The 14024-nt window shown below is 41.3% G+C and overlaps 1 protein-coding gene across 2 annotated transcripts in view; it reads left to right on the top strand.

Moving 5' to 3' along the window:
- The window catches only part of LOC134150625 (beta-galactosidase-1-like protein 2), a 30120-nt gene extending 16212 nt beyond the window's left edge, over positions 1-13908 (top strand). The window contains exons 9-19 of one of the 2 annotated variants that reach the window (XM_062594681.1): positions 3305-3389; positions 4404-4541; positions 5204-5284; positions 5839-5945; positions 6366-6512; positions 6937-7008; positions 7597-7675; positions 8903-8990; positions 11100-11214; positions 12645-12761; positions 13195-13908. In XM_062594681.1, the coding sequence (XP_062450665.1) occupies positions 3305-3389; positions 4404-4541; positions 5204-5284; positions 5839-5945; positions 6366-6512; positions 6937-7008; positions 7597-7675; positions 8903-8990; positions 11100-11214; positions 12645-12761; positions 13195-13281 (1116 nt within the window). In that variant the 3' untranslated portion in view covers positions 13282-13908. The remainder of the gene's footprint in view (positions 1-3304; positions 3390-4403; positions 4542-5203; positions 5285-5838; positions 5946-6365; positions 6513-6936; positions 7009-7596; positions 7676-8902; positions 8991-11099; positions 11215-12644; positions 12762-13194) is intronic. The other variant, XM_062594682.1, reaches the window with a different exon arrangement.
- The last annotated feature ends 116 nt before the right edge of the window (positions 13909-14024 follow it).

The raw sequence follows: 14024 nt of genomic DNA, 5'->3' as shown, positions 1-14024 counted from the left end.
TGATGCTCCTCAGGTCAGAAACTGATGTTCTTTGAAATTGTTGTTACCCTTTGGGTGGAGGCAGCCAACCCTGAATTACTAAGACTTTATAAGCACTGGGTTTGCAAAAAGCCTCTCTAGTCCTACATAACGAATTAGAAAGTATTGGAGGGGCATCAGTCCAGCTGTCACTTTAGAATATGACACAGTGGCACTGACTGCAGTAAAAGAACAGGTCCCTGAAATCCTAGTGGTAGATTTTCTTTTCCCAAAGTCACAAGCTACATGAAACTAAATTATTATTCTTTACTTGGCTGAATTTACTGGTATGCTTGTATATGTCCTCTCTGGTGCCTAACGGATTTGAGTGTCTTGTAATTCTGTTTTGAATATTCAGTGATTGATTAAAAAATTAAAGTGAACATGTTTTGGCAGGAAAAGGCAAGACTCTCCAGAAGGCTTTCTGGCAAATGTATCTTTTATAGTAATAGTCAAGTGTCTCTTTTTGTACCAGCGGAGAGAATGCTCCAAAACATAGACTTTGTGGAGCTATCTGGATCTCTGAGTAGATACCCTCTTTCAAGGCCCTGATCTAACTTGACTAGCAAGGGTTTCTGCTCTTCTATTATGTGTGCACTTATTGATTGCCAAAAAAAAAAAAAATTGTCAAATAGAGAACAAGAACCTCAGCTGTTTTCTTGCATTTGAGGCTATCATACTCACTTTGAATGCTTTCAAATGTTGATACCCAGTAGCAACCTACATTGCAATTGTTAGTCTTCTGTCCAGAACTTCAGTAGTCTTTTTCTCAAGCTCTTTTACCCTGATGCTGTGGATGCCCTTGTGGAGTATGGTTGAAGACTCTAGTCTTTACATGCTGGGTGATGATCTACAGCAACTCTTGCAGGGAGGCTGGTACACAGTGATGGGTGTTTAAGTCATCTGTAATACCTCAAATTCAGTGCAGGTATGTCAAGTTGTACTAATGGTATTCCTTGTGGAAGAGATTGTTGGTTCCACTAGACATTTGGTCCTGTTTCTCCTAGGATCTTAGGATCATATTTTGAACAAGGCTCCCTAACCTAGACACTGAAATAGAACGGCTTCACAAAAGTGTCTTGCAAAAATAAATAAAATGAATTTAGGTATAGAAATGCATGCACGAATCCCAGGGGATAGGTGAGCCTTGTGTGAATAACCAATGTTTATTGGTCTCTACTCTGTTTCTGTAGTTCTGCCAGCCCACCTTCCCTGATATATCAGTCCAACTGCATGGCTTGGCAACACATCCCAGTTCTTGCTTGCTCTTTCACTCTTTTTTTTTTTCCTGTTTCATTGATGGAATGAAGCAGCTATGACAATGCATCTTAATCTTGGACCTCAATCTAGCCCTGAGGCTGTCTTTGGCAAGCGTTACCATACTGTATTGATGAACCAAGATCAAGCTGTATTAGAAATGACCTAAAATCAAATTAGAGCCTGGCCCTTCAGGAGACACCAACTGCTGCATTAATTCACTGCTTACTTACCTTTATCTTTTTGTAGTAAGTATCCTGAGGAGGTGGAGGTGATGTCCTATGAGACTGTTAAACTGGCAATCAGTAGTCTCTGCATTTATCCTTTCATCAGGAATGATCTCAGTGCTGTTTTATGGTCTGATCCCGGAACTGATCAGAGGAATATCCTCTGACTTCACATAGGCTTCTGTAGTAAATTCACAGAATGCTGTCCCAGGGCACTTCTGCCTTCTGAGCAGTCCAGCCTACGTGGTATTTAACAGGGCTAATTGTAGGAACCATTCAAATTCAGCATATTGCTTGAGCATCTTTAACTCCCTATGCTGCTGGAGATATGAATCAGCATGAAAGGGGTAGGGAACTGGCTAACAAACTCAGTGCAAAAAGTAGTTTGGTGTCTGATGTGAGAGTAGTGAGGGAAGAACAAATTTTACTTTTCAGTGATGGGTTTTATCTCTTTGTGTCCGCTGTCCTCTTCCTCCCCTATTGCTCTGCTTGCTTGCTCCAAATGTCAGCCCAGAGAGATGTGAACAACTGATGTGTGCCCCTTGCTGTGATCAGTTCTCTTCCCACCTTTTCCCTTGGCTTTTCCCTAGAATATGAAGGGAAAAGATGCTGTTGTTAAGTTTACAGTTTAGTCTTGCCACTTTAACTTGGCTTTATTTATGTACAGGCAAGAGAGTTTCTGCTGCATGTGCTTTCACCTTCTTTAAGTCTTACAAAATTCCCCAAACTCTGCAAAGGGAAAGCAGGGAGCACCTTCTCCACAAATAGAATACCCAAACACAACATGGCCCAAAACAAGTAGCTTCTCCTTTGCCACACTTAATAATTACAAGATAGGAATATTCTTGAGGGTTATGAATCTATTTTATCTTTCCTTTGTTATGACCTCTTATTCCAGAGGGCAATAATACTCCTTCTTTGATTTGTTTACTGAGGACTGATTGATTAAACATACCCTGAAGAGCTGGTCTGAACCTGGAGCAATTAGACTGTTACAGGCACCTGCAGTTGTTTTCTCCTAATGAAACATGAGTTTCTTTAATGCTACCTACCTTGGCCATTTCCTGTAGCATAGGATAAAGCCCCTATCAAATAAAGGGCAAAACTGTCTTGACTAGAAATAAATATTGTGAGCAGGGAGTGCCAGGCAGGCTGAGTGCATCCTGTTCTGTCTGGTGTGATGGGACCAGGTGGAATTCTACAGGAGGTAAGGGAGCTGGCAAGCAGTGACAAATGGGAAGCAATTGCTCTGTGTGCAGAGCCTTTTTAATGAAGACCTAATTCGTGCAAAGGCTAATGCTTTCCTGCCAACACCATATGCAGCATTAAAAAGGCATTAAGCCGCTAAGGTCTGCTGTTCCTACCTTGGCAAGCGCTGGCTGCAATGCACCTGCAAACTGTCGGCTGGCAGGGGCATAGCTGATAAGTAGACATTTATAAATGTGTATTTCTAGCAGAAGCTAAGCAGTGACAATTGGTTTGTCTTTGCTACAGCTCTATCAAGCAACTATATCCAGAATTGTTTGGTATCACCTGATTGTGTGCTGTAGCTTTTGCTTTGTGCCTAGCAGAGTACTTCTCTGCTTTGCCTGCCAGTTCTGGGCATTACTGGCCCACAGCAACTTGTTCCTCACTAGTGCAGAGCTCTGTAGCTGTTTTTTTTTCTTCTGCCAACTTGAGAAGAAACCACTCTTGTAAACTGTGTTCCCAAACTGCATTTGAATAATGCTTCTCTAGAAAACAGGGCTGAGCACTGGACTGGCCTATCTCCATTTTAATTCTTTGCTTTTGTTTTGATACAGAGAGATCAGCCAAAGATGGTAATGGAGTACTGGACTGGATGGTTTGATAACTGGGGAGGCCCTCACTATGTCTTTGATGCAGATGGTGAGTACCATATTGTGTGTTGTACATGGAGGGGATCTACTGCTGCACAAACAGTTACAAATAAAAATAAGGTGATTTTTCCCAAATTTTCTCTCTGGCAGTAACCTTTGCTTTTTATGAGTCTTCGTAAATGAATAATCACTCAGTGAATGATAGCACTACTGTGCCTTCGATTTTCTTTAGTAATGTTGGCATACAGCATTATTTTCTGTATTTATATTTTTAAAAACTTTCTTTCTCTTCCTCTAAGAGGGACTCCAGGGGTTTGTGCAGATAACTAACCTTCTTAAGATAATAATGTCAAACCATCCCAGGGCCTCAGGCTACTCTATGTTGATATTAAACATGCAACTCAGTGCCTTAAGTCACCTCTTCAACCTCCTGGGCTAATCTAAATCCTGCAAAGTCTTTATTGACACTTGGTAAAAATGTCATCATTTTTTGTGAAACCTCCATCATGATGACATTACTTGTCCAGCAAATAGTAATTCCTCATTAAGAGACAATTAATTTACCTTTTGTGAGAATATGACAGCTGTGACATTTCTGAAAGTACATGTTTCTCTACAGTTTAGAAACTTACTAGCAAGCAAGATTGGCACTAAAAAAATCTCTGGGGCATCTGAAGTACAGTGAAAACAAAGCTATATAAGACTATTTTAATCACCGTCTCATCCTCCCAGAACATTCTTTGTAGTTGGGTCATTGCTGTATTGAGTTTAGGTGTCTGATCAAGTAGTCCTTACAATTCCTTTGCTTAAGCCAAACTCCTGCTCAAATCCATGAGAGTTTTATTCTTTTTCACCTATATGAGAGGTATATCTGAATGCATAAATCTTTCACAATACATCAGTAGACATGCTGCCCTTACTGAGGCAAAAGAAATCACTGTAATTATGCAGGCATGAATTTGACTTACAGGGAACAAGATGTTTCTGTCTGCTTTAAATTATTGGAAGAGTGTTAACCTAGTTTCTTGGTCTATGGCCTTCCTGGATTGTCCTTCCTTTACAGAAATGGTGAATAATATAGCAAGCATCCTCAAATTAGGAGCATCCATCAATCTCTATATGTTTCATGGAGGCACCAACTTTGGCTTCATGAGTGGTGCTTTGGAGGCTGATGAATACAAGTCAGACGTCACCAGTTACGGTGAGTTTTTTTCACTGCCTTGCCTGTGCACTTGTGGTGACAGCACAGCTTACACTGCCCTTTGAGCTAGCTACAGTTGACAGAAGCATTGTGAAATGATCAGTACAACCCTTTGCAGAGGGACAAGTTGGAGCACAGATCAGACACAATGCCTGCATAAAAGGGGGCTTACATTAGAGTTTCCTGTTTCTAGTCCTATTCCAGGGTGTGAGAGATACCCTCATTCTGAACTGGGAATAGAAGTTGCAGATGAGGACTTTGCTTCATGTTATCTCCATGCTGGCTCTTCTTTCTAAGTATAGATCCAAGCTGCTGTTTTGTTTTTTAAGTTTATCAAGTCAAATTGTACTGTAAAGTGCTTCTCTTCTCAATAGCGCTTTGCTAGGATTGTTAGTAGTTCAATTTCTCCTGTGTGAAGTTATGGCCACATGCAGATCAGGTCCCTTGGAGGATGTTGCTCTGCAATGAGTTGGTCCTCTCCGAATTAAGCAACTCCGTGCTGGTCTAGCCAAGTTCACACAGATGGAAGGGTGTAGGTTTCTGTAAGACAGCACCAAGAAATCTGTGTCTTAGGCTCTTTATTTCTTAAGATGACAGTATGTATGAATGCTGTTCCAGAGATGTGCTGTATGTCTTTTAAGACATATGTGCTTCTTTTTCAGATTATGATGCTGTGCTGACAGAGGCTGGAGACTATACATCCAAATTTTTCAAGCTCCGACAGCTCTTCAGCATGATCATTGGTAATTATAAATCCAAGAGCCAAAATACTGTTTTAGCCCATAGTGCTAAATCAGAGACTTTTTTTAAAGTGGCCCTTCTGCTGCAGCCCTGTGGCTCTGTTCAGTTGACTGGCTGGGAGCATATTCCAAAAGATGGGAGGGAGGGCCAGGTATATCAAATATCTTGTCTGCTATCAGCAGGCAGGTAGCATTTAGCAGCTCTGTCTTTACCACAAAGTGTATGTCAGCAAACTGGAAATAAATGCAAATCTGCAGGAAACACCACTAGTTACATCTTATTTGTTGTAGCAATAAGCTGTATTTTATTGTTATTTGTTCCAGGGTCAAGTAAGTGGCTGTGGTTGCTATGGTTCTCACCCAACCCTCACACTTGTTTGAGGTCTTTTTTCAGCACTTATGGGGCTCTGTAATTCAGTGGGAAGACTGGTCAAAGGAGGTCTGGAGGAGCCTTAAACCTGTGAGGGTTTTTTTTTTGCATCTGAAATAAATAATTCCTGAATCTATCTTTCTTTTCTTTTTTTTTCTTTTTTTTTCTTTTTTTTTTTGCGACATAGGGCAGCCTCTGCCTCTCCCTCCCATGATTGAAAGTAAGGCATCGTACGGTGCCATCCTGTTGCATCAGTATATCTCTCTCTGGGATGTATTACCATCTCTTTTACAGGTAGTACTATCAATTTCCATATATATTTCAGCACTTGGGAGACACGGCCTCTTAGGTGGAAAAGGCAATTAATGCACTGGCAGGTTATTTCATTAGTGTAAGGGTGGGGAATGTTTTGTCAAGAATATTCAAAGGAGAAAAACCTTTAGTCTCACTCATTTTACTCCTACTACTTCTGTTCTCTGGGAATACCAGTTCTGTAAGTCCTTGGCACCCTTTCCTGTGCCTTTCCTGTTCCATGTTTGTCTTCATTGCTGTAGCTTTCATAGAATAATTCAGATTGGAATGGACCTCTGGAGGCCTACAGGTTAAATGTAATCTGTGGGAGAGTGGAACCACCTGTCTAAAATGAATTGCCCCTACGTGGCCTGTCAACACAGAGCGGCTGCTTCTGCAATTAAATTTGTTTCTTCTTTGCAGCCCATTAAATCAGAGTTTCCAATTAACATGGAAAACCTGCATCTAAATGATAGCAGTGGGCAGTCCTATGGATATGTGCTCTACGAGACTGTCATATTTGGTGGTGGACATCTGCATTCTAGGGACCATATTCGTGACCGAGCACAGGTGAGGCACACAGGGCGACTATGACTGACTTCATGCAAACGTCAGTGCTTTGGTCTTGGCAACCAGGCAGGAAATGGGCTAGCCATGAATTAAAATGGAATGTTTTCTTATATCAGAACTGTGATTCTTGCTTTGAATTCACTAGTAAGCCCCAACCCTTATCGTTTGTAAGTTTTGGCTTGAGGTTCAAGTCTACTAAAACTCAAAACATCTTTAAATGTCACATTAGGAATGTTCTAAGAAATGTGGTTTGTGATTTTTTCCCCCTCTAGACTGAGTCAATGAAAGTGTTATGTGGACCCTGAGTTCTAGTGCCAAGCAGAGGTAGTTTCCTCCCCAAAGAGAGTCCCAGTAACTTGTGCAGCATATGATTATAGTCTAACTGATGAGAAATTGCTCTCTTTTCTTGTGCTTTGTTCTGCAGGTGTTTGTTAACACCATGTATGTTGGTGAGCTGGATTACAACACAGTGGAGCTCTCCCTTCCTGAAGGACAGGTAACTAACTGAAGAGCAGATTCAGGAGTGAGAATTTTTTGTTTTTGGTTTGGTTTGTTTTTTTACAACTTTGGGGTTGCAAATAAAGTGAGGGGAAACGTTTCTCTCTAGCCTTGTTCACAGCAACCAGCTCTCCAGCACAAGTTGGCAATAAAATAGTGTATTGAATGGATGCAGCTTGACGGAGCTATGTGTGGGTCCTAGGGTAAGTGGGTGAATATGGTAGATGATGTTCCTGTGACTCACAGCAGAGCTGTAGGATATAACCGTATGCTATGTCAAACACCCTTTCTGGCTCTGTGTGTGAAAAATCAAAACGGTCTTTCAAAATTCAGCAGAAGAAAAAATGAAAAATTTTATGAAGAGGCTAAGAGATCCTCAGTGGAATAGTTATTTGCAGTTGAAATATCCAGGGACACTGCTCTGTCACATAATCCAGAAGTTCACAGTAAGCAAATTACAACTGCTAAAGGCACTGATGCCACCTCCCCACGTAATCACCTCTGCTGACCTCTGTTTACCCAGCACTGTGGTTCATACAAAATATGCTGTGCAGTGCTCCAGCTGATGCTCTTCCATTTTTTACAGGGATTTAGGCAGTTAAGACTTTTGGTAGAGAACCGTGGTCGTGTCAATTATGGCCTAGCTTTGAATGAACAGCGGAAAGGTAAGTTAAATTCTTTTTTTCCCAGAGCCTCAAATTGTCCTAGGTAGTTCTCTGAGTTTAAGCCCTATAGAATTCTCTTCCTTATGTGCTCCACATGGAATCAAACTCAAGACTCAATGCACTTGTCTTTGTGCTTGATAATAAAACTATTATCAGGGAGTAGGTGAAAGACTGAGGGAACTTTTAAAAAACAGAGTTATTCACCCCTCTTTGGAGTGATCATAAATGAAAAGGAGTGACTGCTTCATGGCTTGCATTAAGGCTTCTCATTTTAGAGGGGAATGACTAAACCCAAGGCCACCATGAATCTCATTCTGCTCCTAGTTTTGCCAGATGATGTTAGGTATCCTTTCTCTTGCTCTTTGAGCATGTTAATTCTCAGGGAGAATAGGGAGACCATTTCTGATCTATGTTTTGTTCTGGGGTTTGACATTGGAGGAACACGTTTTCAAACTCACATAGTAGCAGGAGGAATAAGTTGTATCTTGTTGAATATAACTTACTTAGTAAAACGCTCAATTCCATCACACATGATTGTAAAGCTGGAAGAGCTTGAAACCTGAAGATCCTATTTCAGTGGGGAACCACATGCAAAAAGTATACAGAGAGTAGTTTAATGGAGATAGATAGACACGTGACTGGACTAATTTCATTTTACTGCAGAGGAGGTGTATAAAGCCTCTGTGGTTCTTAGGCAGTCTCAATTGCAGTCCTATAATTAGGAGGCTGGATTAGGCTTTGGCTGCTACACAGAGAAGAATATTGTCTATCTAACGAGAGTACTAAAACTAAATTATTTTGTAAGGTGCCTTAAGATCCTTGGATGAAAAGACACTGGATCAGCACTGGACATTAGTGCTTCTGCATGTTGTATTTTGCTATGCCTGTTAGAGAAGTAACTGATCTGCTTTAAAAAAATCCATATATGGGCAGCTAACTAAAAAAAACAACAATAACAACAAAAACCCATCTGCTGTGTGTGCCAACAATGTTTTCTGCTTGGAGGGTGTTTAACAGCTTAGTGAGTTAAAGCAGAGGAAAGAGTGGAGAGGCCAAAGTGTAGTAATGTTTCCCACTCAATCTGGATGAGCAATGGGACCATATGGACTCTAATTCCACTGCAGAATGTGGCTGCTTTCCATCCCCTGCTGTTCCTCGCGTTCAAATAGGAAAATCTATCAGCTTTAGCTGCTTTTCAACTCTTTATTACCCCCATTGCTCTTGCAGGCTTAATTGGTGACATCTTCTTGAATAAAACCCCCTTGAGGAACTTCAAGATTTACAGCCTGGAGATGAAACCTGGATTCATGAAAAGGTTGTGGAATTTCTTTAAATTTTCTTCCTCATTTGAAAGTATTTAGCAAAGGTACAAAATCTAATAGGGAGCAGTTCAATGTATCAGAAAGACGACACTAGGTAAAAGTAGGCAGGCAAAGCTTTGCACTGTTAAGTCCCTTTCTGGTACCTTTGCCCAAAGTAGTACTGAATATTGCACCACTTTATCCATACTATTATTTAGGTGCAAAATACATTCCCACTGTGGAGGACTTAAAGACTCCCTCAGATCCTGTATAGCAGATCAGGCAAGTAAAAGTGTGGCTTAGCTGAGCACTGTGTGTCAGCATACCAGCAGGCTGGAGAAGTTTGGATCTTTCTTGAAATTAGCAGTCTGGCTGATATATTTGATAACTCAAACTCACAAGGGAGGGATTAATTCTAGGAAGCTACTAATAGTACATTAAGAAGTCCAGATGGTTTCCTCTCTTCCATACTTTTTGAATTATTTTGCTTTAATTCAAGAAAGACTGAAGAAGAAATCTAGCAGGGGTAAGTCAACAAGCTTCTGTTAGTGGATATAAAAAGCCTTAGCAAGTGTTTAAGGCAACAGATGCCCTGTGGACTCTGGCCATGATCCAAAGGAGCTATTTTCAGTTATATTGTTAATACCAGAAAGTAATTCATGTACACTCCCCAAGATATCACAGCTCCTGCATTTCACTGTAGGAAGGAGAGAGAGAGGACATGGTAAACTAAAATTGTCTTTAAAAGGGCAAAAAGTCTACAATTGGAAATTTTTAAGGACGATGTTAGCAGGTGTTGGGAGCTACTTGAAGAATTCTTATTGATAGGGTAACCTGCATAACCTTTGGCTACAAAGTTGTTTTAGAATAATTTTTCCAGTGAGGGGCACACAAGGAAGTGAACTGCCATGCCGAAATAAAATCAATTTTAGTCAACATTACAATCAGTTACTGTCAGCAATGAAATGTAATCCAGTTGCAGTCACTGCGTAGGAGGAGGAAGCCCATGATATTGCAAAAGGAATTGTCTTAGGTTTTAGTTGAACAATTCAGTAACAGTCAAACTGCTCTAGATTGGTAACCTTCTTGATTCCAAGAGATGCAGTACAGAAGGATGGGAGAGAACGTGTTTTGACGCAAGTTCGAGGCTGCTGTGGGATTTCTGTATTCCTCATTTTCTCTCCTGTTTGTTCCCTGCTAAACTATGATGAAGCTTTAGTTGCAGTTTTATGGGGCCTGTAGGTCTGTGGAGAGAGTGTGAGAAAAAACACCTGAGACTCTCTCTAATGAAAGACTGGAAATGATTCCAATGAAGTATTCAAATCTTCCTCACTGGATTATTGTTTGACAGACGATGACTTCTGTTCTTTACAGTAATGTGAGTGCTGTCTTCTGCATTTCTAAAACACATTGCCACGATGCCTAAATGCAAAGAGTAGCTCAATTTCCAGAGACACCTACAAAGAATGTCAGTTTTTCTAAACTGCAGGAAGCCTAACTTTACAGTCTGTGCATGAGCAATCCTCTGGTTTGCGGTTATGACAGAAGGCATTTAGCTTGCTGTGTACTGTCCGGGCAGGAAGGTCTAGCTGAGTCCTGCCAGTTCTGCAGAATTTCCTTCAGACTGCCCAGGCCATATGCATTTAAAGCTTGAACAGCATTAGCATCTGAAGCAGGAAGGGCACTTCACCTGCCAACATTAAGCAGAGCTTTTTACTTTGCTATAAAGTATTAGAGATGGTGATAGCCCCATACATCCTCTTCTTGTAAGAGAGACTTGCAGTTCACTGATGCAGCAAGTGTAGGATAATGGAGACTGAGACATATACCTCCACAACAGCTACCTTAAATGGAGGTGAGAGACCAGCTAGGTGCTTGCCTTGAATGTTTACAGGAGCTAAATAACCTCATCCCTTTGCAGCCAGATAAATAGTATTGGCAGCTGCTACCACTAGGAAGCAAGTACTCGACATTTCAGGCGTGAAAGGAAACAAGAAACCCTGTAACAAAGGCGGTCCACCACTGTAAACACGAGTCTGAAATGATCCTGAGACGAGTGTCCTGTCTCTCAGTGCCGCCTGGTACTTCCCTGCTGTTAGCTGTGTTTGGTCATTCCCTTACAGCCTGCGACATGTTGCTGGATGGAGTGCAGTCCCAGACTACTTTGTTGGTCCAGCTTTTTTTCGTGGAAGGCTGTGGATAGAGCATCAGCCACAGGACACTTTCTTGAAGCTACAGGCAAGTCCTTTTTCTTTTCTTTTTTTCTTTTCTTTTTTTTTTTTCTCCTAATCAAGCTTTTAAAAAGTCTGGTTACAGAGGGCCTTAAGTAATAGGTCTGAATGAGTCAAGGCAACCGCTTTGTGGTCTTGCTCTGGTCTTTGAGAAAGCAAATTATTTTGAGGTTGTAGAGATCTTCTGAAGCTAGCAGGTAATTCCGTTCAGTCTGGAGTGGTCTTGTTGAGAAATTATGTGCAACATTGACCTTGCAGAGCTGCTAATGAACAAAGTCTCATTTATAAACATAGAAGTGCTATTTCTTTTCTAGCTTGCAGAGGAGTAATGGGCACAAAACAAAAAGGCAGCACTCATTTTATCCCTACCTCCTCATGTGATATGGAAAGAGTAACTTCTTTTTTGAGATGGGATGATAGTTGGCCTTCACATCTTCCTTCTGTGGAAGATTGCTGCTCAAGATGGTCTATTAAGTATTATTAAACTTCCTCCTCTGATTTCACTCTCTTAGAGCCATCCCGCTAAGGTTCCTACTAATCAATATTGTACTGTTCACTCTTCCATTTATGTTTTGTTGTAAATTATCCTAGTCAACAATACAGTATTCCTGTCACCTAGGGAATAGATGGGGGAAGGTATTCTATGCTTGGGAAAAAATAAAGGTATGCCTGCTCAAAAGAATAAAGCTGTAAGACCAATCACTGCAAGTCTTAGAGTCATCAAGGCATTTAAGCTCCTGAATCACACGTTTCTGAAAGCTTTACCCTTCTTAATTACTGTTGCGAGCTATAAGGATAACCCCTGTGCGACAGAGCTTACTTGAAACCAGGTATGGCTTCAGGGAGTTGTACAGAGAGAACAAGGAAGCAAACTGGCCCTGTTGCAGTACCCAAGTTAACTTCTGCTGGCTATCAGTAAGGATTCACCTTCCTCTGCCTTACCTCTTAGCCTTGGTATGTCTTTAGAGTACAGTCTTGGAGGACCAAATGGGAGAACACAGCGCCTGTGACAAACACATATGTGACATCATTGCTTAATGAAGTACAGGAAAGAATTCAGATGTAGTGGGGAAGAGTGCAATCCACAAATGTTTCTAGAATAGAAAGTCCTTTCTTTGAGAACTGAGAACGCAGTATTTTTGAGGCAAGGACCATCTCCTCCTCTACATACAGAGCTCAGCAAGATCCCCAGTACCTGACTGAAACCTCTAGATCCTGCTGCAGCAATACAGTTGGAAGATTACACTAGTGTTGCCATTTTGCAAATGTGAAGGTTAAAAATCTCTCTCAGCTTGCCTGAAGAGCAGTTGAGCTCACTTAGGTCTGCAGCAGGTGGCCTGAAAGAATGCAAGTGTGAAAGTAGATTTAATTTCCTGTGAGGATCCTAACGAGGCAAAACAGCTGTATCAGTAATTTTGTGTACTGTCCTGATTCTAGGGCTGGGAAAAAGGAGTTGTGTTTGTCAACAGTCAGAACTTAGGCCGCTACTGGAAAATTGGACCTCAGGAAACACTCTACCTTCCTGCCCCTTGGTTATGGAAAGGGAGCAATGAGGTGAGAGGCTTTGGTGTTTTTTTTCCTTGATTGTTTGCGTGCCCCCATAAAACAGAAGTGTACAGCACATTCACTATTCATCTTCAGCTGAAAACCAACTCAATAGCAAAGGAGGGAGAGCGTTAACTCCTAAGATCTGTGAAAATCAAGGAAGGTGTTCTAAGGCTGAGAAGATAGCTCTAACAACCACTAAGGTTTGACAAAGATGCCAGCTAAACTTCAAACAACATCAAGTTCAAAACCAAGACAAACCTGATTTGACACTAATTCATTTTCTGCATCATGTGGTACTGTAGCATCATAGTAACTGTTCAGACTGATCTCTTTAAATGATGCTTCCTTCCCCTGCTACCACCATATGCCCCTTTCCTCTAAAAATTAAAGTAGCTCAGCCTGTGTATGAAGTAACTTTGCCTATCTTTCTCTTCCACAGATTATTATTTTTGAAGAGCGAACTGCAGGCCGGGTAATACAGTCTGTCGACATACCTTATTTAGGAAGGACCCAGTATGTGGACTGATGAGAGCTGCTTTTCCATGTTTGGTTCATCTTGGATATTCATGGTTGCATGTCTGGGGACATACTGGCCCAGCACTTGGGCATGTTAATTTCTACTAGACCCAGGTAAAGGATTTGCTCTTCGGCAATAAGTTCAGGAAGGAGCACCGGCCCCCAGGGAAGCAGAGTCCGTTGTTTCGTTGATGGATGTGGAAGCTCATCTCCCTGCACTACAGAGGGCCAGAGCCTGGATGGCTGTGCATGATGTTATGGACAGCCCAGTGAAAATGGGGGAGTAAAAGGATGCTGGAGGCAGGAGAGAGAGAAAGAACTGAAGCCATCTCAACTGAAGTCTGAGCCCAGCTTTTCAGTGACTCCAAAAATGTGTTACTACTGGCCTCTTCCTTTTTACAATTAGATAGGGAGAAAATAGTTGATGAACATGTGAGTAGCCAGGTATGGAAAACCATTTTGTTGCTCTTTCAGACAGAATTAAACAGCTTGCTCTGCGAAGAGGCCATTATTTGTTCACTCCTTGGAAGTCAGGTTGGATGTCAAATGAGTTAACTTCAAGCTTTTTTCCACTGAGTTTTAATATGAAGGTTGTCTCTCTCTCAGAAAGTTTAAAAAAAAAATTCTAAAAAGTCAACTGTGTTTTGTCCTCTATCAGAATTAGAGGAGGGGCAGGAGAGAAAAAGGGCCAGTTAGCCTTCCAGGTATTCCTCTACCCTGCTCTCAGGTTAAAGCACCTAAAGATGAATTCCT

This window comes from Rhea pennata, chromosome 24 (genome assembly GCF_028389875.1).
Source record: "Rhea pennata isolate bPtePen1 chromosome 24, bPtePen1.pri, whole genome shotgun sequence".
Taxonomy (NCBI): domain Eukaryota; kingdom Metazoa; phylum Chordata; class Aves; order Rheiformes; family Rheidae; genus Rhea; species Rhea pennata.
Note: the sequence above shows the minus strand (reverse complement) of the source record. Positions and strands in the feature narration are given on the sequence as shown.